Genomic DNA, 21,256 nt, shown 5'->3' on the forward strand with positions numbered 1-21,256 from the left:
CAAAAAACAGAAGAACTCTGTCCTGGTGTCTCTGAAGTGGTGCAAGCACAAGCACAACATGTATTGTGCGCTATGTTACTTTCCTTACCTTACTTTGAGCAGTAAAATGCTGGGGATTTGGGCATGGACCCCAATTATTTGCACGTTTTTGTACTTTTCACTTTTTATTTCAATTCAGATGAATCGGATCCTGGAAAGCTTGGAAAATTAAATGTCAATTTCTTAAAAACTGAATGGGGACAGGGTCATACCATAGGTCAACTGATCCCATAATCGTTGAGGGAACACATGAAAGCATGAAATGGCTCTGGTTTTTATAAGAAGTTCTACAAAAATTTTCAAATAGCTGTTGGAGACTGCAGCAACCCTTCTTGTCTGACAAGGATAAAATGGTGGTGTTTTTCATCCTTCTTCTCTGTAGAAGGATGAAAGGTGTGCATTGAATGGCAGGTCTGCTTTTGCTTCTCGTCTCAATCTTTTGAAGGAGTTTCCTTCTGTTTTAGCTCTGCCTTTGACATGACTCTGGGTGCGTGTTTGGAGAATGTGCTGAGAGGGGGACTGAAGCTAAGTCAAGCCTATAGTTTTTTGTGGGTTTTTTAGGCTATGTGGCCATGTTCTAAAAGATTTTCTTCCTGACGTTTCATTGGCATCTGTGGCTGACATCTGTGGCTGGAAGATGCCAGCCACAGATGCTGGTGAAACATCAGGAAGAAAATCTTCTAGAACATGGCCACATAGCCTGAAAAACCCACAAAAAACTATGGATGCTGGCCATGAAAGCCTTCAACTTTACAAGTCAAGCCTGTTTGCTTGATCTGCCTGTTCCCCTTACCAGCTGAGCCGCCAGCCAACTTCGCTTTTTGGGTTCATGATTTTGAGCTGTTTCCTTTTAAGGCTAATGGGCCTCTTGTGGATCTGGACCAACTCTCTCAGCAGTGCAAGGGGGAGAATTTGGGTGACCTGTTAATGGATTAATGCTGGTGGTGTTTCATTGCTCACTTATCTGCACTTACATTGCTTGTCATCTGAAATCCTGCTTGTAAACCTGGCAAAGAAAAGCAACTGTTTCTGGAAATTTCTAGTGTTTACGCTTAAGCATCTCCAGCTCTCCCCTGCCTCACTATTTAAAAAGGATGTTGAAAAACTGGAGCGTGTCCAAAGGAGTGCGACCAAATGGTGAAGGATCTGGAAACCATGTCCTATGAGGAACAGCTTAAGGAGCTGGGGATGTTTAGCCTGGAGAAGAGAAGGTTAAGAGATTATATGATAGCCCTGTTTAAGTATTTGAAGGGATGTCATATTGAGGAGGGAGCAAGCTTGTTTTCTGCTGCTCCAGAGAACAAGACCCGGAACAATGGATGCAAGCTCCAGGAAAAGAGATTCCACCTCAACATTAGGAAGAACTTCCTAACAGTAAGAGCTGTTCGACAGTGGAACACACTCCTTCCTCGGAGTGTAGTGGAATCTCCTTCCTTAGAGGTTTTTAAACAGAGGCTGGATGGCCATCTGTCGGAGATGCTTTGATTTAGATTTCCTGCATGGCAGTTGGACTGGATGGCTCTTGCAGTCTCTTCCAGCTCTATGATTCTATGCCTCAGATGTAAAGAGTTCCTTAAAACTAACCCTTTGACCTTATGAAATACACCTTATGGTCATTTCCCTCTGGCCAAAGGCTTTTCTGGACAATTGCATCATGGAGCCGAGAAGGCCTGGTCATAATACAGCCATTGCTGAAGATAGAGAGGGTCCTTTCCTCACCCTTGGCTACTTCGTCTGTTGTAGGTCAGCTGCTTAAGTCTTCTGGCATTTGAACATGATGGGAGGGAGAGAGGAAGATGAGGAGGAAGACTCAAAGACAGTTACCACTTGCACATCACTTATGGTCAGGGCCCTTTTCTTCCACCATGCTCCAGACATTGGAAATCTTTATGTTTTTCTCTAGGTTAAATATCCTCTCGCTAGCATCCTCTTATGGAGTTTAAATGCCATCCTGGTGGAATGGGGTGATGTCCATATGAAATGTTTGTACTTATGTGCATTCTCTTTAGCAAAAGTGAAGATCCTATGAGGTGGATATGGTATGGCTTCCACTCCATCTCCATGTAAGGAGCATATGCAGGAATCAAAAACTAGACAGAGATCTGTCTTGGCATGGTTCTTTCCATGTAAATCTGGCTCCCTGTGGAAAGATTGAGAGGCTTCGAAAGGAGACGCTGGTTTGGGAGCAGCTAAAGGTAGGTTTGGCTTCAGAGAGTTACATCAGGGAGCCTTAGAGTTGGGAAAGCTCCTTGTTGATCTTCTGGTCAGAGATTGGCAACCTGCTGTAGCTTCAGACTATACTCAAACAGGCTGGACTAGTAGATCACCAAGGAGCTTTCCCAACTCTAAGGCTCCCTGTTGTAATTCTCTGAAGCCTGGTGCTTTTCACATGTTCTCAGCCACAGTTCTAATAGTCCCAGGCCACAGGCCATGTCTACTGGAGCCTGTGGTAGTTGTAGCCCAAGGCTTTTGGAGAGCATCTGTCTTCTACCCATATGCTACAGCATCCCAAACAGATGGCTGTCTATGTTTAAATACCTGCAGCTGGGAAGAATCTGCCGTCTCCTGATGTGTTCTGTTCCCATGTGAAAAGACCTTGGGTACCACTAGAAAGTGTTTCTTGTTTCATTGTCTGTGTCGCAAGCTTTCAGATGTAAGAGCATTACCATGTCTCCTTTTGAGCTCTTCTGCTTAAACAAGCCCTCCATTCCTCAGAGGAATTGGTTTCTAGATCCCTAACGGTCCTAATTGTTCTTCTTTGGACATTCGGTTACTTACCAGTAGCCTTAAAGTGTACCACCCAGAACTGAACACAGAGGGAAAGATGGTCCTTGTAAATGCAGGACTTTAGATGTATCTCTGTTGTACTTTATTTTGTTAGCTTGGGAATGCAGTTCCAGCCTGTCAAGATCTTCTTGACTTTACCTTCTGTGGCTTTGCTTGATCCTCCTAGTTTCACATCATCCTCCAATCTGATAACTAACCAAGCCCTCATCCAATTTGGGAATTAACCAAATCCTCATCGGTTGAGCTGTAAAAACACTGAATAGCAAACTTTGCCTCCATGGTGACCTAGAGATCTGGTGCCTCAAATTTATGCAGAATGGAAAAGCTTAGGGGTTAGAACAGTTTCTTTCATGGTTTCGATAGCTGAGGCTGACTTCCTCAGAGCCAAATTCATACACTTGAAATTCTGGCTTCAAGTGTATGAACAAAGCAAACAGTATGAACACATTTTTACATAAAGTTAACAATTGTAAACATGAAACACTTCGTCTCTCTTTATACATCTAGGTGGACCCAGAACACAGACGTAAATTTGATTTTTAGTCCCAGAGAGAGCAGACCCACTGATTTCGAATGGTAAGTCAACACTTATATAAATCCCATTAATTCAGTGGGTCTACTCAAATTGGGACTAATAATTGGATTTAGTCCTGAAACTTGCACCTTCATCTCCTCCTTGTTTTTATGGAAGTGTCACACTGGATTCAGTTCCTGTACTGACAAAAGGAGGGAGGCACGGGGGGAGGAGGAGGAGCGGGAACTGTTAAATGCTTGCCCGTCACGCTTAGGCAAAAAAAATGAAATGCACAGATATAGGATGCGCTTGACAACAGTCTGTGTGAAAGTGAATGAGAAGTCCTAGTAGACCACAGGTGGAACATGAGTCCACAGTGTGATGTGGTAGCTAAAAAGACCCAATACGATTCTAGGCTGCCTCAGTAGAAGCATAGTATCCAGGTCGAGGGAAGTAATAGTTCCACTCTATCCTGCTTTGGTCAGGCCTCACCTGGAATAATCCTGTGTCCAGTTCTGGGCACCACAGTTCAAAAAGGATGTTGAGAAAGTGGAGCATGTTCAAAGGAGGGTGACTAAAATGGTGAAGGGTGTGGAAACCATGCACTATGAGGAAAGACGTATGGAGCTGGGTATGTTTAGCCTGGGGAAGGAAAGGTTAAAAGGTGAAATGATAGCCCTGTTTAAATACTTGAAGGGATGTCATACTGAAGATGCAGCACATTTGTTTTCTGCAGCTCCAGGACGCAAAGCAATGGATGCAAACTGCAGAGAAAGAAATTCCACCTAAACATTAGGAAGACTTCCTTGGCAGAATGTTGTGGAATCTCTTTGTTTGGAGACTCATATGCAGAGGCTGAATGGGCATCTGTTGGTAGTTTGATTTGTATTCCTACATGGCAGGGAGTTGGATTTGATAGCCCTTGGGGTCTTTTCCAATTTTCTATGATTCAATTTTCATGATTATATGATTCATCTAGATTTCATTTGGGGCAGGCTTCCTAAGTAGAGGTGGCATACCAAGAGGATATAAAATGACAGCATCAAGGTTTCCTTTTTGGAATTTATATATGTATATTTTAATATTTTCAAGCCGTGGATGGTTGAATCCATGGGAAAAGCATCCATAGATAGAGAAGGACAACAACAACACCTCTCAGCCATTCTCTGGTAAATTGCCTTGTGAGCCTCAAGGGCATGCCTGATCAAAATCAAGCAAAGATGACAGTGGTGCCCACCATCTCTGTTCAGCCATGGGTCTCAGTAGTTGCCTCACTGTTTTGCTGACCCTGCTCAGCATAGGCTTTCCTCGGATGTGGCTGAAAGTACCCTGGGCAGCTAGCAGCACAATAGCTCTGGGAGAGAGCATCTGTCGGGGGTGCTTTGATGGAGGGTTCCTGCATGGCAGGAGGTTGGACTGGATGGCCCTTGTGGTCTCTTCCAACTCTATGATTCTATGAGAGGTGAAAGCCTATGCCTCTGCATTGGGAGCACGCCAGAAGTGATATCATGTGACGATCCGTTCAGGATCAACACTTCTCCAGAGAGGCATGCCATAGTTTTCAGTGCCACGGTTGAACCAGCTGAATACTCCTGAGTCACCTTGTTTTGAAGCCCCATGACAGTGTGGGGAGCTACTATACCTTGAAATGGCTGCAGATAGCCATCCAGCAAAACTCTTGTGGCTGAGATGTCGTGGTGCTCAACCATTCTTGTACAGCTGCCCTTTTGACTACAGTAATTAGGATGATCCAGAAGTAAATCATCATATCCCTTGCGTCTTGCCTGGATTTGAGAATGATATTTAAAAGCTAGCAAAAAAGGGGGGGCACACAACCATACAAGGCAAATACTCCTGTGTAAGCAATAGCTGTGATCACTCTAGAGGCTTAGCTGAGCATTACTGGGGGGAAAGCCATTGCAATCTTTAGTTCAGTCTCTGAAAATTGGAATCTGCATGCTGCAGTATTGCCAGAGAATAAAAGAATCTGTCATTGGCCTCCCAGGTTTTCCTCCATGAAACATAAGCTGTGGGGTTGCTGCTTTGAAACCCAAGTCATGTTGGTAGTTCTGTTCCATGGGATAGATCCAGCATACTAACCACAGCCTCTGAAGTTCCTTGAAGGCTCTGGAACAGCAGGCGGTCTCTACAGTCTTGTCTAGGAGAGTCGCACCGGCCACCCCTTGTGGGCTGCCTTTCCCGCTGGGTCAGTCTCCTCATTGAATCGCCTGACCTCTCTTTTCTCTCCTCCTTTTGAACAGGACATCTTTTTTTCCATGCATAGCATTTTCCTCCATCTTACTAACAGAAGATTGGAACTTGAACTCTATGAAACCTGTACCGTGGTCTTTGAGAGCCTATGTGGCGCAGTGGCTTGAGCGTTGGACTATGACTCTGAACACCAGGGTGGAAATCCCAGCTCAGCCATGGAAACTCACTGGGAAACCTTGGCCAAGTCACACTTTCCCAGCCTCAGAGAAAGGCAAAAGCAACCCTACCCCTGAACAAATCTTGCCAAGAAAACCTTGTGATAGGTTCACCTTAAAGGTAAAGGGAAAAGTTTCCCCTTGACATGAATGTTTAGTCGGTTCACCTTAGGGTCACCATAAGTCAGAAACAGCTTGGAGGTACACAACCACAAGAAAAGGACACATAGCAACCCTACTTCAGTGTTTTCAAAACAACCTATGGGTAAAGAAGCAAAGAATAAATCATCCACAAGCAACTGCCACATTCTTTGCATTTGGCTTCCACTTTTATTTTTCAAAGGATGACAACAAAGAGCATTGCATGTTGAATTTCCTGCTCTTTGGGCCTGTAGGTGCCCATTTCCAAAAGCTTAGACTCTTGGAAAAAGTAGAAAAGTTCATGTTTAAACAAAAGCCAGGGAAGGCATAGAGTGTCACTGTTGTGGCACAAGCACAGACCTCCACCACAACAAAATAAATGGGGAAATCAAAGCCCAAGGAGGGCTGTCTTGCACCCCAGAACTGGGCCAGAACAGACAGCAGCTGCTCCCTTCTTGGTTGAAGGGCGTCTTTCCTTGGCTGCCTTCTAATGACAGATGAGGGAACCAGTCCTGCTTGGAAAGGAAAAGGCACAGCAGGAAAGAAAACCTTGTGATAGGTTCATCTAAGGGTCGCCATAAGTCGGGGAATGATTTGAAGACACACAACAACAGCAACAACAGTCTGTTCTCCAGGCCTGTTGATCCAGGAAGGACAGAGACCAGAGGCTTCTCTTAGAACACGAGAGTTCTTCAGGATCAGATTCAAAAAGATGTCCCAGAGCTTTGGTTTCATAGGGGCACTATATGGCCATGAGAAGTCCAAATGCAGGATGGGACCACACTCACGTCCTGCTGCTTCTGCTGCTGGATGACTGGTTTTGGGAAGGTGTACTGCATCTGATATGTGAAGCAATACTTAAGCACCATGCCTAGTAGACATTAATAACTTTGTCTGGTCAAAGTGTCCAAGTTGGTGGCAATTGTTACGTCTTGTGCAGTGGATCCCAGTTCAACCGTGTGTTTGTGTGAAGGAGTACTTTGTTTTCTTCTGCCCAGATTCTTTCCCCCATTCAGCTTCCCCCAATGAGCCTGGATTCTGTATTTTGAGAGTAGAGGTGTTACTTTTAATGTCTGTCAGCCGCTTTTATTCTTTTCCAAACTTCAGTTCTTGTAGTATGCCTTCAGCTAGTTTCTGGTCTATGGTACCTCTAATGCAAAGTTATCACAGGGTTTTCTTGGCAAGATTGGTTCAGAGGCAGGTTATCGTGGCCTTTCTCTGGGGCTGAGAGGGTGTGACTTACCCCAGGTCATTCAGTGGGTTTCCATGGCCTAGCGAGGATTCAAACCCTGTCTGTCTCCAGAGTTGTAGTCCAACACTCAAACCGCTCTATCATGCTGACTATCTAAAGTTAATTTACGTGGAGGGAAAGTAAAGCCTACAGACCTTTAGGGTGCTTAAGGACCTCCATTTTTAAATTTATCTTCTAAATTCAGAATATCCTCTCATCTTTGTGGAGACTTGGGAGGCAGTCCACATCCCATTGTTTTAAATCTGATGCAAGTGGAGGCTTTTCCCAAAACTAAAAGGGACTTCCAGCTCACTCTTGGACTCAAGACAGGAGGAGAGGAATAGAACAAAGGTTTCTCCCCCAAAGGAGTGTGGGGCCTTTTAAATAAATAAAAAAATTAAAAATGTGTAGGGGTGCAGCCCCTGAACTTTGGAGAGTGTCTCTCCCCTGCATGAGTCCCATGCAAAAGACCTCTCTTATTCCAGCTGCCAGGGAGACTTAGCAGGTGCAAAGTGTAGGATGAAATGGGCTTTTCCTCACAATAAGCTCCATCCTTTATTCTTGGAACACTGAAGCTAATCCTGCCTCTAAGCTGCATGAATTTTACAAGCAAGGGGATCTTCTCCTCTTGAACAGCATTGGTTTATTCTGTGCCTAAAATGCAGCCTTCTTCAACGCCATTACCTGCCAGAGCTTTTGGAGTTTGATTCCCATCATCCCCAGCCAGCTGGAAGGGGTTAATGGAATCAAAGTCCCACACTTGTGAAAGCTTGCAGCAGCATCCTGGCCAAATAGGTCTCTTTTAAGGTGGAGTTGACCTTCTGTGCCTTGTGGCCTCCTAGTTTTCCATTAATCTCTTTCATGATGTGTAGCTACCCAGCCAGTTGTCAAGTTAGTACAACTTGGTAATTCCATCCTCTATCTGGGTTGGCAAGCATCCACTTGCAGGGCTCAGCTAATCCCTATTAGAAGATTAGCATTTATTTTCCCTTTCTCCCCTCCCCATTTTCCTACAGCTGTGGCTGGTTGAAAGGTTCCTATGGCTATAGAGGCGGCTCTTTTGGAATTTTCTCCAGACTCTCTTTCCTAGTTTTCTGTGTATTTATTTATTTCATTTCATTTGTAGGCCGCCGTTCTCCCACTAGGGACCTGTGTTGGTTCACAGATAATTTTTTTTAAATATCTCAGTAAAATTCAAAACAATTAACAACATTTACATACCATATAAAATTCCATAAAATGTACAAAATTAAAAGCATAACTAAAACCCACCTGCTCCATAAAAACCACCCTGATATCAATTATATATCAAATGGCTGTTTAATAAAAACAGCTTGGCTTGCTGACGAAAAGCAAGCAGGGAGGGGGCCAGCCTAGCTTCCCTTGGGAGGGAGCTCCAGAGCATAGGAGCAGCCGCCCAGAAGGCTCTCTCTCATTTCCTCTCCAAGCGAGACTTGATCTTGGCAGGACCAAGAGAAAGCCTTCTCATGAAGATCTTAGGGCTCTAGGTGATTCATATGGGCAGATACAGTCTTTCAAATAGTCTGGACCTAAGCCGTGTAGGGATTTATAGGTCATGGCCAGCACTTTGAATTGTGCCCAGAAACTAACAGGTAACCAGTGAGGCTGTTTCAACAAGTGCACTTCATGCTCCCTATAACTGGCCCCGGTCAGCATTTTAGCTGCCATGTTTTGAACCCACTGAAGTGTCTGAAGAGTTTCCAAAGGCAGCCCCACGTAGAGTGCGTTACAGTAGTCCAAATGGGATGTAACCAAGGCATGTGTCACCATAGCCAGATCTGACATCTCAAGGAACAGGCGCAGCTGGCACACTAGTTTTAATTGTGTAAATGCACCCCTGTCCTCCGCTGAAACTTGGGCATCCAGGCTTAGAGTCCAGGAAGAAAACACCCAAGCTGCAAACCTGAGATTTCGGGGGGGGGGGGGGTTGGAGGGGGCGTAACCGCACTCAGCACAGGCAAGGCCCCTGTTCCCTGATTAGCCTTAGACTGACCAGGAGCACCTCTGTTTTACCTGGATTAAGTCTCAATTTGTTTGCCTTCGTCCACTCCCATTACCGATAGCAGACTTTGGTTCAGTACAGAGTCAGCTTCCTTGGAATCATATGGAATGAGAGAGTTGCGTGTTATCCGCATACTATTGGCAGCACACCTCAAATCTCCGGATGACCTCTCCCAGTGGTTTCATGTAGATGTTGAATAACATGGGGACAGAACAGAACAGAACCCCCAGTGGGACTCCACAGGCCAATGGCCAATGAGTTGAACAGGAGTCCTCCAACACTACCTTCTGAGTTCGCCCCTCCAAGAAAGACTGGAACCACTGCAAAGCAGTGCCCCCAAGTCCCATCCCAGAGAGGCGACCCAGAAGGATACATGGTTGATGGTATTGAAAGCCACTGAGAGATCCAGCAGGATCAACAGGGACACACTCCGCTTGTCCAGTTTCATGCATAGGTCATCCACCAAGGCAACCAAATCTGTTACCATGTCATAGCCAGGTCTGAAGCCAGATTGAAATGGATCTATGCTGGTCCCTGGCATAATCTGCCTCATCATAGAATCATAGAGTTGGAAGAGACCGCAGGGGCCATCCAGTCCAACCCCATTCTGCCATGCAGGAAATCCAAATCAAAGCATCCCCAGCAGATGGCCATCCAGCCTCTGCTTAAAGACCTCCAAGGAAGGAGACTCCACTACACTCCGAGGAAGGAGTGTGTTCCACTGTCAAACAGCCCTTACTGTCAGGAAGTTCTTCCTAATGTTGAGGTGGAATCTCTTTTCCTGTAGCTTGCATCCATTGTTCCGGGTCCTGTTCTCTGGAGCAGCAGAAAACAAGCTTGCTCCCTCCTCAATATGACATCCTTTCAAATATTTAAACAGGGCTTCCAGTAACCCTTGGAGCTGGAAGGCCACCAGACCCTTGCCCAAGAATGCAGTATGTAAGCTCAGTGAATCAAAAAGACCACAATCACTCCTCAGCTAATTCCATCAAGATTTCCCTGCTCCTGGTGGCCTTACATTCATTAAAAATAGGTCTCTTCAAAGGGACAAGTGGGAAGGCCGTGGGAATGTCTGAACATCTCCTGGAACAACTGCACACACAGACACATCCTGCTTGTGTTGGTTTGCTGTGCAAAAAACCCTGGGCATTTGTTTCCAGAAACAAACGCCTGAATCCTGCTTGGATTTATGGAGCTCTTGGTGCAGTTCTTCGGAGCTTGACTTAAAATTCTAAATGGAGGAGAGTATTTATGTAAGGCTCAGAGCAGGGGAGGAAAGTCAGGTTTCAAACACATGAGGTTCATTCATCTCTATAATTATTCTTTTCAAGCCAGTCACTGCTGCCACTTGCACAAAGGACCTGCTCTTCTTCTTCTAGCATTTGTTCATTCGTTCATTGGGGCGTAGTAGTTTTCTAGTGGTAAGAAATTCCTTTTGAAAACTATACCTCTGACCTGGGAACTTGAAATGTTCTGGTTGTTTATGGAAAATCTGACCCTCTTAGATAATGCCTGGAACAAATAAGCTTAGATCCATATGGAGGGGTGTGAAGGCCCAGATGGGCTTATTTAAAAGGAAAAAATCAGAAAAGTCCCTCCCCTCCTCTGTTGGAGAGAGAGAACGTTTTTCCTATTGACACCTCTTCTAGCCTCTCAGCCCGCCTGGGGGTGGTTGTGTGTGTGGTGATGGGGATTGTTCTCTTCAGGAAAGTGCTATAGTGTGGAAAGAATGAAGAGAGCTATTGACTTTCCACTCTTTTAAAAACAATAATAATGATAGTAATAATTTCAGATTGGAGTGCCCTGTCCTTCCACTTGAGCCGTCTGTTTTCCTGGCCCATTCTGTATCGGATGAGGGGAGAAGCTGAGAGGCTGCAGGAATGGACCTCTGGAGAAGGCTGTCTTGTAGGATCATGCCTTCTTGTGCTTTCGACCTGGGATTTCTGTGCTCTGTCTGATCTCCCAGGAGAGGCAGAAAGGTCCTAGGCTAGCCTTGCCTAACTAGGGTTTTAGAAAGCTCGATGTTATGGAGAGAAAGGGCTGGCTGTTCCTCCTTCCTCTTCTTTCTCTCTCAGTCTCTCCCTCCTCCTCTCTTTTCCCAGCGCTGCATCCATCACTGTCTTTCAGAGTCATGTTCTACAATTTTCTAGGCAGCGGCTTCTTGGCACAAGGCTATCTGTAGACTCAGCTGTATCGGCCTCCTGTCTGCAAGTGTGTTTAGATACAATAAAATCCCTCTCTGTCTCTATCCGAGGCAGCCCAGAAGGGCTCCTCTGTTAACTGTTAACTTGATGTTTCTTCTAAGTAGCCAAACAGAACAGAAATGACTTCGCCCTCCGGCAGCCTCTGCAAAGCAATGCCTTTTGCTTGAAGAATGGCAGCCAGCATCGAGTGTTTATGTATCTGCATCTGCTTTCTGCATTGCAGAAATGTAGAGCCCAGAGGACCTGAAGGCTATGTAGTCCTCCCCTTTCTCCTGCTGTGAGGGGTGGCTGTCCATTACCCATGCGCTGGGTGAATATATACATTGCACCGAAAGGAGCAGGACTTGACTCTTCTGAACATGTTTGTATTGGGCAATCTGAACTACTGTAAGCCATGAGGAGAGAGCAGGTTACTTCTCAGAAAGCAGAAGGAGATGGTACAAAGAGGGGCAGCCTGCTCCCTGGGGGAAAGGAGAGGTGGGATTCTGTACCTTGAAGGCAAGGGCCTGTAGCTTAACATTGGAGCCCCAGGTTTCACACAGAAGCCCCCAGACCCTTCCTTCTATTCCAGTTTAAGATCTCTTGAGTAATATACAGTTGGCCCTCCATGTTTGTGGATTTGACTTTTACAAATTTGATTATTTGTGGTTTTGATTAATATGTTCTCTTTAAGAATCTCTAGCTCCTCCAACTCAATTCTGCCAGAGGGTGACCATAGAGTTGTGCTGGAGAACCTAGAAGTTCCTAGAGAAAACCTTTCTCTAGGCATTTGTGGGTCCTCCAGCATGATTCTGTGGTCAAATTGTGGCAGACGTTAGCCACAGAGTTTTAGTGGAGAACCTGGAGATTCCTAGAGAGGTCTTTTCTTAGATAAAAAGAGTGGCTTTTTTAATGTGTGGTTTTTCCTTCATCCCTAACCTCAGCAAATGTGGAGGGACCACTGTAGTAGCAAATGATAAATTAGGGAAAGAATGAGAAAAAGGCCCCATACAGACAGGACAAAATAAAGCTGCATCGGGCCACTTTGGAGGTATGCTGTTTAAATGCTGCTTGCATCCTAAGAGTCTGGAAGCCATGCCAAATCCACGCTCCAGTCCTAAGGACTGGAATCATAGAATCGTAGAGTTGGAAGAGACCCCAAGAGCCATCCAGTCCAACCCCCTGCCATGCAGGAAATCTAAATCAAAGCATCCCTGTCAGATGTCCACCCAGCCTCTCTTTAAAGACTTCCAAGGAAGGCAACTCCATTACCCTCCGAGGGAGTGAGTTCCACTGTCGAACAGCCCTTACTGTCAGGAAGGTCCTCCTAATGTTGAGGTGGAATCTCTTTTCCTGCAGCTTGCATCCATTGTTCCGGGATGATAATGTTTAAGTATTTGAAGGGATGTCATATTGAGGAGTGAGCAAGCTTGTTTTCTGCTGCTCCAGAGAACAGGACACAAAAGAAAGTATTCAAACTAGAGCAAAAGAGATTCCACCAAAACATTCAGAAGAACATCCTGGGGCTTCTGGAAGCAGAAGTCCAAAACAAATGGAGGACCAGAGGTTTAACTTTGGAACTAAACTTCAGCCTAAATGTGCTGATAGGATTGGGCCAGATAGCTGAGTATCTTTTAATGACTTTGTTCCTCCAGAATAGCTTGTATTTTGTTTGCTTGGGTCTGTGAAATAGGTTGGAGCCAAGGGATGAAATGTACATATGTGGAACCAAAGCCAGTTCCATGGACTTTGTGGAAAATATAGATACTGAATACTTGTCAGACTATACACTTGTCCAATTCACTCGTCTCTCAAAAAATTATCCAGAGGACAAAATCATTGAGCTGAAATATTTTTATGGGTTGCATGGTTTGGGAATCAAACATAAAAAAGTACCTTTTGTATGGTTTGAATGATACGCTAAAAAAAGATTGCATTTCAGGTGGAGACTTCGGCTAATGTTCTTTTTTTAAAAACAATATGTATGTTCTAATAATATTTCTAAGACGAGTTGACACTATCAGATGTGTGAACCGCATGCTAATTTTAGCACACTGAACACTTTGTTCTTGCCTGCATTTATTTTTAGTAAATGTAACTCCCTCCGAGGGAATAGTCACCTGAAAGAAGTTAATTACAACTTCAAAATGGCCCAGTTTTTTCTCCTCTTCAGTATGCTACTGTGTGTAGAAAAGAGGAAAGACTCCTGCCATCACTACTTTTCAGTCAGTCAACCTGGACACTGTACTCCTGTTGATGCAGTCAAGAGTTGCATTGGCTTTTTGGCCACTGCATCACACTGTTGACTCATGTTTAGCTTGTGGTCTACCCAGATGCCACCCATCCTATGTTTCTACATTGCGTTTATCCTGCCTAAGTGTTGTACCTTAACATTTATCACACACACACCCTGGCCATAAAGTCTAATGAAAAAGGGAGAAGTATCCCTAGTGTACCCAGTATTGCTCCTATTAGAAGCAATAATCTTCAATACAGCATCTCTGTGCCTCCCCTGTATTGACCCATGGAAAGAGCATGCCACATTTGTTCTCCCCTTTCTTTGTGGGTCAAGCCTTCTATATTTCCCTTCATCCTTGTCCTGATATGGCTGGAACTAAAGCATAATGTTTATTTAACTGTTTTTAACCCATTTAGATTTGGTGGCTGCTGCCCATCAAGGATGGAGAGCTTTTTAACAAAACTTTCTTATCTGCTGGCTGTATTTGCTCAGGAAAAATGGGTGAGTGGCCACAACGGATGAGCAAGTGGCCACAGTGCCTTCAGTCTTCCCACCCGCTTGTCAATTACTGTCCATTGTGCTCCCCCTCCTTTTTTTTTCCAGGCTCAAATATATTTTATTTGTTCAATTTTTGCTCATGAATTACTCTTCAATGACATCTTTAGCCTGAGATTCTTTTCCATACATAGTCTTTCACAACCACACAACTGCAGCCCACAACTTTGTGTGGTTTTCCTTGTCTGTCGATCTCGTAGAGACTTACCCACTCGCCCAGCTTCTTGTTGTCACCAACCTTTATCAGGTTGATCCGATGTTCGGCACAAAGGGTTCCAATGAGTTTGACATACATGAGCTCATCACAATTGGATGTGTGAACACAAAGGTGAGCTTGGCCTCTAAAGTAGTAAAATGTCAAGTAAGTCTGTATCAGTTGTAAAGGCCCCACAGCAAATCAATCTTGACAAAAAATAGAAATATAGCAGCTTGCATTAAAAAGTATATCTTTTTTTTAAAATGAACTGTCCTGGGTCAGTGTTCCACTTTCTTTTCCTTCCATCCGCAAGGCCTACACACAAGCAGTAAGAGGTTTTAAAACAGGTTTTGAATTTCCATTCAGAGTAAAGTAATCGTAGCACAACCATTTTGAAGTGTGCTAACTATATAGGGCAATTTATCCCTTGTTGTTGTGGCCTTCAAGTAATTTCCGTGTGATAGCTTTTAAACCCATCAGTGAAACACTCTTGAAAAGCAGGCTTTGGTCAATTGAAGAGATGCCAGGAGCCATGGTGGCGCAGTGGTTAAATGCTGTTCCTGCAGCTACAACCGTTGTGAGTTTGATCCTGAGGGGCTCCAAGGTTGACTCTACCTCCAATCCTTTCATAGGTAGGTAAAATGAGTACCCAACTTGTTGAGGGCAATTGGCTGACACATTGTAAACTGCTTAGAGAGTGCTGAGTTTATTACTAAGTAGTGTAGAAATGTAAACACTGTTGCTATGCCACATGATGCTCTGGTTATGGAGCCACACAGAGAGCACAGGAGGAGTGCGATCCCAGGCTCTATCCTGAGCTGGGGCTGAGTGCTGCTTCCTTCCTCAAGACACCCTCAGTCTATTTTGTTTCTGAAACCAGCAGGGTTTTCTCTGCAACCCTCCTGTTGCTCACTCTGCATAGTCTTGGCATAGATCTTTGTAAAAGAGCGGTCTGTCAGTTTCCCTCAGCCTTGCAAGCCTGCATAGATTAAGCACAGGGTGTTAAAGGACATCCATATCTGTGTGCCAGCCGAAGTTGCTGAATGCTTTCTGTGCTCTTGCAGCAAATGAGGCGAGCACACCGGGGCATCGCCATCGAGTCTGTAGTGTTTGTATTATTCTTGCAATAAATGGAGGGAAGTGTGAGCCCATCATTCCTTCCCCAGCAGGACATTCAACACTTTGCGGCATTGTTTGGCAGCAAACAGGTTTATCGCCCCCAAAGATGTAAGCATGCCTTTCTAAAAATGCTAAAATGGAATATCTTCAATGCCTGTATGGAGGAGGTTCAGCTTCTGCTTGGGCAATTATATTCTCATTTATTCCCATGTGGAAATAAAGTTGCCGCTCTCAGAGGCTGGCTAGCAAATTTCTTTTCTTTCTTTTGAGTATTGCTTACCTGATCCCACAATTCTTCATTTGGTTGTGGAAGAAGCTGTAGAAAATGCTGTGGAAGCAGTTGAGTAAATGGTCTTTGTGTAGGAGTTAAAGCCAGGAGAGATCTTGGGAGGAACTGCGCACTGAAGACACTTTTATGCCAAGCTGCTGATGAAGTCGCCATTGGATGGGGAGCATAATGTTCCATGCCTGTAGAAAACTCGTTGTTGCAGGGAAGATTTGCAGCTGAGCTTGATGTGACAGCCTTGTGTACTCAGGGATGGCTTTATATTTTGTGTGGTGAAGCATTTGCACATTGCCAACACACACCTAGATTCTGAATAGGGACACAACCCAGAGGCCATCCATGGCAATGTAGCCTTAGTGTTGTTGTTGTTGTTGTTGTTGTGTGCCTTCAAGTCGTTTCCAACTTATGATGACTCTAAGGTGAACCTATCATGGGGTTTTCTGGGGCTGAGAATGTGTGACTCGCCCAAGATCGTGCAGCGGGTTTCCATGGTCGAGCAAAGTCACAATCTGACAGTCACACCACTACACCACAGTGGTTCTTCATTTTAAATGTGATTATTGAGTGAATTAGGGAAAGCAATTGCATTGCTTTCAAGCAAATTTATGGCAGAGCTCTGAAAGGCATATTGCTTGGTGAACCTGTAGGAGTCTGTCAGGAATGCTTTGATTGTGAGTTCCTGCATGGCAGAGGGATTGGGCTGGGTAGCCCTTGAGGTCTCTTCCAATTCTATGATTCTATGAGTCCCGCTGCCTAACAGGGATATTTGGAGTCCTTAAATGCTTAATGTGAATAGAATCATAGAGTTGGAAGAAATCACAAGGGCTATCCTGTCCAACCCCATTCTACCATGCAGGAACTCTCAATCAAAGCATCCCCATTGACAGATGACCATCCAGTCTCTGTTTAAAGACCTCTAAGGAAGGAGACTCCACCACAATCTCCGAGGAAGGAGTGTGTTCCACTGTCAAGCAGCCCTGACTGTCAGGAAGTTCCTCCTAATGTTGAGCTGGAATCTCTTTTCCTGGAGCTTGCATCCATTGCTCCGCATCCTATTCTCTGGAGCAGTAGAAAACAAGCTTGCTCCCTCCTCAATATGGCATCCCTTCAAATATTTAAACAGAGCTATCATGTCACCTCTTAACTTTCTCTTCTCCAGGCTAAACATCCCCATAAACATTCCTCATGAGGCATGGTTTCTAAACCCTTCACCATTTTAGTCACCCTCTTTGGACACGCTCCAGTTTCTCAACATCCTTTTTGAATTGTGGTGCCCAAAAATGGACACAGTATTCCAGGTGGGATTAAGCTGATAGGTATCCCTTTGCACTTCGACCCACAAATTGCTAACTCATCTCTCCTCCTGTAACAATCCTGACTTAGATTTGTGGCCTGTTTCCCACAGGACTTGACTTTGGGGCAGGAGGAGTGGACATTACACAAGCTTAGAATTGAGTCTGCTTAACCTGGTACATGGGCCTTGGGACCTTGTGGAAAGTGGGCAAGATGTCTGATGCTCAATATGCGCCGAGCACCTTCTTATCACAGCTGCCCAGACCCCACATGCCACAGCAGATCTTCCTGTTATGAGCCCACCACCATTGTCACATCTTGTGGCTTTTTGCAAGCAGAAAAGGCAGCCTGGATAAAAATGCCTCCTTTTCAGTGAAAGTGTCATGCACTGATAGGTGAGGGAAATGAAACGGCTCCCTTTTCATGTTTTGATCCAGTTGCCTACAAGTTGTGCTCTGTCCATTTCATCCATGTTTTTTTATGACGGTGGTGGTGGCTGCTCCAGAGACCCAGCATGAGGACACAAGGATTTGCCCACTCATGGCCTAAGGGGATGAAACCCCATCCTAGGATAGGAGTCGAAGAGGTCTTCACATTGTGTGGACCTCCCTTGGGGGGCTGCAGAAGCATCTGTCTGTGGCGGCACATCCTAATGGCTTTTCTCTGTTGTCTTTTCTTCCTCCAGGAGTACAAACAGAAGCTTGCCCGGGTGACTCAGGTCCGCAAGGAGCTTAAATCCCACATCCAGAGTCTGCCTGATCTGTCGCTCTTGCCCAACGTCACAGGAGGGTTGGCCCCTCTGCCATCTGCTGGGGACCTTTTCTCAACTGACTAGGACACAAATGTGTGTCTGCACTCTCCCCCAGTTTTCCCCTCTCCAGTTTCCAGTCAGTATCAGCAGAACACCTCTGGATGCTTGGCAATCCTCGCAATAACCTGACATAGGAAGGAATGGACAGAGACCCTCCTTTGACCCCTTGCTGCATTAAGGGGGGCGAAACTCCCTTTGGAAAGAAGCAAACGTCCTCCCATTTGGCAAAGCTGCTTCACATTTCCTTGCCTCCCCCCCTCCCCCAGCATTTTCCAGTTTCCAGCCCAGCTGGTGCAAATCATGTGTGTCTTTACCTCTGAGAGCTTTCAACACCAACAAATAAACCCCGATTTATGCTTTGCTCCCCATCCCACACCCCTACTATCCCTGTATAAAAAGAACTTGGTTGCTTTCTGAATTGGTTTGGTGTGTGTCAAGCTTGATTTTGGTGGCCTCCCAGCCCTGGATTGTTTTGGGCAGTGGTGTTGGTTAGAGGAAGCAGCACGCTTGGGGCTTCTCCCTGACTGGGGTGTGCAAGGGGGGCATGCCTTTTTTGTGAAAGGTTCGTGAGGAGACGTACACAGACCCAGGTGAGCCAAAATTAAAAACATAGTCTGTTCTGTCGACTGCGACTGAATTCCTCTTCCTCCATCCAGTGTTGCTTGTCACTTGTCAGATTTTTGCAAGTTGGTTTTAGCCTGGCTTCATCAGCCTGCAGCATTGAGAAATGGAAAGGATCATGCCTCCTTGGGTTTTGATCAGCCAACTTACAATGCTAAGGAAACCCTTCCCAAAGGATTCTGACTTGGATTCTTACCAAGACTTGGAAACTTTGACAGTTAAATTTTTCTTTAGCAACAAGTGAATGGACTTGATTGGCCACATTCTAGAAAGGACGCTAGTTGGCAGTGTCCCTGTCCTGGGTCCCCTGGAGGAGACGCTCCCAGTGGATTGGGCCCACAGGTCTACATTCCTCCCTTTTTAAATTCATCTCTTCACCAACTTGCTACAGAACTGATGCAGCCGTGTGCGCATTTCCAGAACAACTTCCTCACCTGGCAGCCTACAAATCCCATGGCCAACTATGTGATATTGGAGAGAGCATCAGGCACCTAGGACAGGAAGACTGGTTTCATATTTTGACAGGTTGTTTGAGGATCCCCCCCTCGATCCTCCAAAAGAAATCAAGTCTCTCTCCTTCAAGGCTACTGTGATATTCACAACTGGGAGGGACCATCTGATCCAACCTAATCTAATTTTTGAAGAAGGAATTGGGCCACTCCATCCCACCTTTCTTGCACTTGGCCTTAAAGTACCCTGGCTTCTGATTTCAGTGTCCTTCCTGGATCTAGCCACAACCATTGTTAACTTGCAAATTTATTTGGTCTTCACAGCAGATGAGCCTCCACATGTGATGCCTTTTTTCCCATGTGAGGTTGCAGGAGAGGCACTGTGGGGTGTGCATGAGTGTGTGTGGGGTTCAGGTCCCAGCAGCCCAGCCCTAGTGTTCCCCGTTGGTTGTGTTTCACGTAATTCCACTCCTCTGGATCCGGTCTGCTTTCATGGGTCAGGGAGGGGCTCCTTGCCCTGGGCGGTCTTTGGGGGTTGTCAAATCCACTTTCTTGGCCCCACAATGTTTTCTTAAATATGTATATGAATCGATTTAGAAATAAATCTAGAGATATAGGCTGCCATTTTAGCAGCAATATATTCTGAAATGTCTCATAAATATATTTTTGAATAAAGAGGGTGTCGTTCAACTGCCGAGTGGCCATTTTTGTGTGTGTTTGTGTGCCTTGTATCTTGTAAAATTTTCATAAGCCGCTGAGTCCCCAAAGTTGGGAAAAGGCCGGGTATAAATAAATAAACAGAGCACTGTCAACTCTGCCCCATCTTCTGTGAGCAGAAATAATCGAGAAATAGCTTACAAGTCTCAATCTCAGTCTTGTGTTGGAGCACAGATGTTGTTGTTAAAACTCAAAATCCAGGTGCAATTCAAGTATATTTGGACTGGGCCATGAACACAGCTAGTCTAGCAGCCTTTACTCATTCATCTGGGAATTTGAATCCATACAGTTCAACACAGGTTTGTATTGATTTTGGCAGAGTTTGCTGAGACTGGTAGTTAGATGTAACAAGTTCTGGCAGAGACAGTCCACACAGAGCAAAGGTAAATCTGAATTCGCCTGTCTACCTTGACTTTGGTGGCCCTTCTTCCTACATAATTTCAAGGTGCTGGACTTTGGCTGCCAAATCCTAGACAGTCAGCTCCCAAATATATCCCTGGAGAACAGGGGAAGTCCCAGCAGACTGGAGGAGGGCAAATGTCCCCATTTTCACAAAGGGAAAAGAAAAAGGATCCCAACAATTGCTGCTTGGTTATCCTGACATCAATACCAAGAAAGATTCTGGAGCAAATCATTAAACTGAGTCTATGAGAATTTAGAAGGGAATGCCATAATCCCAAACAGTCAACATGGGTTTCTCAAAAATCATGCCAGACTAGTCTGATCTCTTCTTTTCCTTCCTTCCTTCCTTCCTTCTTTGATAAAATTAACTGGAGTTGGGTAGGTTTAGTCTAAAGAAGAGAATACCTTTTTACCTTTACGTCTTTTGCTTGTTTTCCATCCCAAAAAGCACATTAGGAAATGTGTACGCATTTGATTATTTTAAAGAAGACAGAGAGTCTCTTTTCCTTTTCATCCCTGCCTGAAGTACTGTAGGAAGCAAGCACTTTTGCCGACTGCAGCAGGACAGCTCTTGCGCATGAAGGGCATGGTTTCTTAGCCAAGTAACAAGACTCCATATCTTTGCCTGAAAATCTTCTTGCTCCAGATGCCCAGAGTGTGTGCCAAGCAACTGCCGTGATAAAGCAGCCGAAGATGCCAGGTTACTCTTGGAGGACTTCAGCTCGGCCATATCCTTGCAAATCTTAATCCCTTTTAAGAGCTTAAATATCTTATATAGGTTTGCAGCCTGTTTGACCTGTTTTTGTAGCTCCTGTGTAGAGAAAAATGCAAATGACTCGATTCCCTTAAATTGTGCATTACCCGAACTGTTTGATGCTCTCTTAGCCAGACCCAGGCTCCTGTTACCGCTGTGTTGTATCACACACACACACACATGCTATTCCACCCCCACCCCCCAGCAAACTACATATACTTGTAAATCTGAACCCCATGGTCACATAGGAGAAGATAAAATATTCAAGGAATGGTAGTAAAATAGAAACTCTGACAAGGGGTGCATCGGCACGATAGAAATTGTGCGATTTTGCAATTTTGACACTACTTTAGCTGCCGCGGCTCCATCCGACCGAATCCTGAGATGTGTACTTTTGTGAGGCACCAGCAGGCTTTGGCAGAGAAGGTGAAAGACCTTGCAAAACTACAGATCCCAGGATTCCAACAGCA

At 45.1% G+C, this 21,256-nt stretch overlaps 1 protein-coding gene across 4 annotated transcripts in view; it reads left to right on the plus strand.

The window, feature by feature from the left end:
• LOC149315413 (regulation of nuclear pre-mRNA domain-containing protein 1B) overlaps positions 1 to 19,603 on the plus strand; it is a 53,491-nt gene extending 33,888 nt beyond the window's left edge. The window contains exons 7-9 of one of the 4 annotated variants that reach the window (XR_016280364.1): positions 3,334 to 3,402; positions 14,815 to 14,966; positions 17,718 to 17,805. Coding sequence is in view for 2 of the 4 variants with exons in the window: in XM_089513420.1 (XP_089369546.1) it covers positions 17,718 to 17,867 (150 nt within the window). In the remaining 2 variants the exon portion in view is untranslated. Of the gene's footprint in view, positions 1 to 3,333; positions 3,403 to 14,814; positions 14,967 to 17,717 lie in introns of all 4 variants that reach the window. The other 3 variants (XR_016280365.1, XM_089513421.1, XM_089513420.1) reach the window with 3 other exon arrangements.
• The last annotated feature ends 1,653 nt before the right edge of the window (positions 19,604 to 21,256 follow it).

The sequence above is a fragment of the Sceloporus occidentalis genome, unplaced genomic scaffold (genome assembly GCF_023333645.1).
Source record: "Sceloporus occidentalis isolate IW3139 unplaced genomic scaffold, rSceOcc1.0.p SCAF_3, whole genome shotgun sequence".
Lineage (NCBI taxonomy): Eukaryota > Metazoa > Chordata > Lepidosauria > Squamata > Phrynosomatidae > Sceloporus > Sceloporus occidentalis.